Genomic DNA, 2,898 nt, shown 5'->3' with positions numbered 1-2,898 from the left:
ATTGATCAAAGTGGTCTTCAGTTCAAAATCAAAGCAATAAATGATAGTAAGATGTGTTATGTATTTGAATTAAAAGGCCTTGGCTGAGAGAAGATTAATTGGAGTTTCTATCCATGTTGACTTTTCCAAGTATAATAGTAAAAGGTTGTTGCTTCCACTTAGTTATCCTCTTGCAGTTGCGAAGGAAGGTCAAGTGGGTAACACTAACTCTGATTCACAAGTCTTAATCCCTTCTTAAGGAAGGATTAGAGTTAGTAAAAAGTGAGTTAGCCAGCAATCCCCAATTACAAATTAATACTTGAGTTTTCCAACTCAAGGGGTTCTAATTAATCAACTCCCAAACCAAATTGAGAGTTTTAAATCATAACATGAATGCCATTTTTCAACAACATGGAATAGGAATAAATAAGAGACATGGTAATTAAAATAAATTAATAAAAGAAAATTTTGAAGCTGATAATTAATTGAAGGAATTCAAACAAGAAATAAAATTAAATGTAAAAATTGTTTATTGCATTAATAAATCCCAAAATTAACAATATCCATATATGACTACGGGCAAATTAAATGGAAAACAAAAGAGTAGGGTAATAGAAAAGCAAACTATAACGATGAAGACTTCAATCGAAGGTAGAAGTAGCTCTCTCAATATCCAATCCAAAAGCATAAAACTAAAATTTAAGAACCCTAGGAGAGCCGTGTTTCCCCCTCTAAGAATTCAAACTTAAAAAACTAAAACTAAGTGAAAGTGAATGTGTGTTGAGTCTCTGCTTGCCCCCTGGCTCTAGTCTGTATTTTTTAGGCCGAAAACTGGGTCCAAAACAGCCCAGAAATCGCCCCCAGTGTCTTCTGTAATTACAGCACGTGACGCACGCCACGCGTACGTGTCGCTGGACTTCTGCGCTTGTCATGCGCACGCGTCAGTCATGCGTACGCGTCGTTGGACGATGCGCCAATTCACGTGCACGCGTCAGAAATGTGTGCGCGTCGATCCTCACTGCTTAGCTCCTTACTTTCTTGTGTTCCTTCTACTTGCAAGCTTCCTCTCCATCCTCTAAGCCATTCCTGCCCTATATAGCTTGAAAACACTTAACACATAGATCACGACATCGAATGGTAAAAAGAGAAATTAAAAATAGACAATTTAAAGGCTTAGGAAGCAAGTTTTCAATCATGGAACAAAATTAGGAAGGATTTGTAAAACCATACAGTTTGTATGAATAAGTGTGCCAAGAACTGATAAAAACCACTCAATTTAGCACAAGATAAACCATAAAATAGTGGTTTATCACATAGGCGTCGGAGCCAGAATTTTATTCAAGCACATACATCTCCCTACAACTTTGGCACTGCTTCACAAGAAGATTTTTTGTAGCAGTTCATCCGGAATAACCAGCAACGGAAGATAAATTAGTTGGAATTCATTCATTTTTCTCAAGGCACGTTTGGTAATGTTGGTTTTCGGTAGGTTAATGTTTGATGTAGTTTATTTGCTTGAAGTCTCTGGTTGGCTCATAAGGAATGAACTTAAATTTCTCTAACTTATTGATTGTGTGAGATGTTGCATCCAATCAAAATTGATATGGTAGAATATTGTGTTACTGGTGTTATTGTTACCAGTTGGACTTAGCTATTGTTTACCATAAAAATTGTCTCGACTACCAAAGTTTTTCTTGTCTATGCTAGCAAATATAAATTTTGTGGAAGTTCTAACATTCTTGTTTAAATTATCTCCGATTTTTTGTTTATTTAATTTGAAATTAAAAGCTGCCTCCAATATTTCCTTGTAAAATGGAAATGTGTGCTAACCAAATCCATGGATCCTGCATGTGTATTTACCTTATCTTGGTAAGCGAGTCACTAATTGTTTATACGTATCAACTTGATTTTCAATATTTTTTCACTAATCACATTATTAGAACCCGTCATCCTAAAGAACACCATCTCACTCCCAATTTAATCATTTCTGCAGATTCTGTATAATGTATGAAAAATTTTGCAATCCATAATTAGGGTGTTACCACTGCCATACCATCATCCATGTAGCCACACAAATGCCACAATCAATTCTTGCACATGAAAAAGCTTTTGTTAAGATAATTTTTTATAAATAATGTCTGGACGTCTAAAATTCTTGTCATGGTCGGATAAATTGTTTGACAGTTAATAAAACCAAAACCACTAGAATGTGGTATATATGACCCATATATACAAACCAAAGAACAGCGGATCATTGTTTGACTTGCCAATCAAATAGTTTATTGCCGCATTGGCATCCCCGTTTTTTACTTTTGATCTACGATAAAAATTAATATGGTTGTACAAATCTTTGCGTGTGAAGCCAGCATGACGATATCCACCTTTCTGGAACGCAATGTATCCTATAATATGGCACGTCTTGACACCAAAATTATGAAGATTTTCCACTTGGACTTTATCAGTAACAGTGAGACGACAATTGGCCGGAACAAGATGCGCAAATTGGGGGGGCGTCAGATCATGGTTGTGAGATTCCACAAAACATGATACCTTCCATCTTTCGCAGCCGTAGTCAAGCTTTACCCTAAGCTGAGCTGGACATTTGGTTCGCGTGAGTGACCTTGCCTCCCTTGATCTATCATCCAGATCAAGATACCTCATATTCCTTTAGCCCTCCTTATTGCAAACAAGTTGCCTGCAAATGATTCTACCTTCGTTATCCCTAATGACGTCGTCCTTCCACATTACAAATCCATGCCAATAAGCATAAGCGTTATAAAATTGGCAAGCCTCATCCTCTGTCCTAAACTCCAGGTTCCAAATATCCTTCACCATTAAAGCCGCTATTCTTTTTACACCACAATCTTTTTCACTCTTGCTAGTAGAATCCAGCGAATCCACATCATCATCTTCAGCATC

General features: G+C 36.7%; 1 protein-coding gene across 1 annotated transcript; it reads right to left on the bottom strand.

The window, feature by feature from the left end:
* Window positions 2,182-2,640, bottom strand: LOC107620750 (protein FAR1-RELATED SEQUENCE 5-like). The gene has a single exon (XM_016322876.1). The coding sequence runs from the start codon at window positions 2,638-2,640 to the stop codon at window positions 2,182-2,184; it is 459 nt and encodes a 152-aa protein (XP_016178362.1).

The sequence above is a fragment of the Arachis ipaensis genome, chromosome B10 (genome assembly GCF_000816755.2).
Source record: "Arachis ipaensis cultivar K30076 chromosome B10, Araip1.1, whole genome shotgun sequence".
NCBI classification, from domain to species: domain Eukaryota; kingdom Viridiplantae; phylum Streptophyta; class Magnoliopsida; order Fabales; family Fabaceae; genus Arachis; species Arachis ipaensis.
The sequence above is the reverse complement of the archived record's forward strand: the minus strand, read 5'-3'. Positions and strand labels throughout refer to the sequence as shown.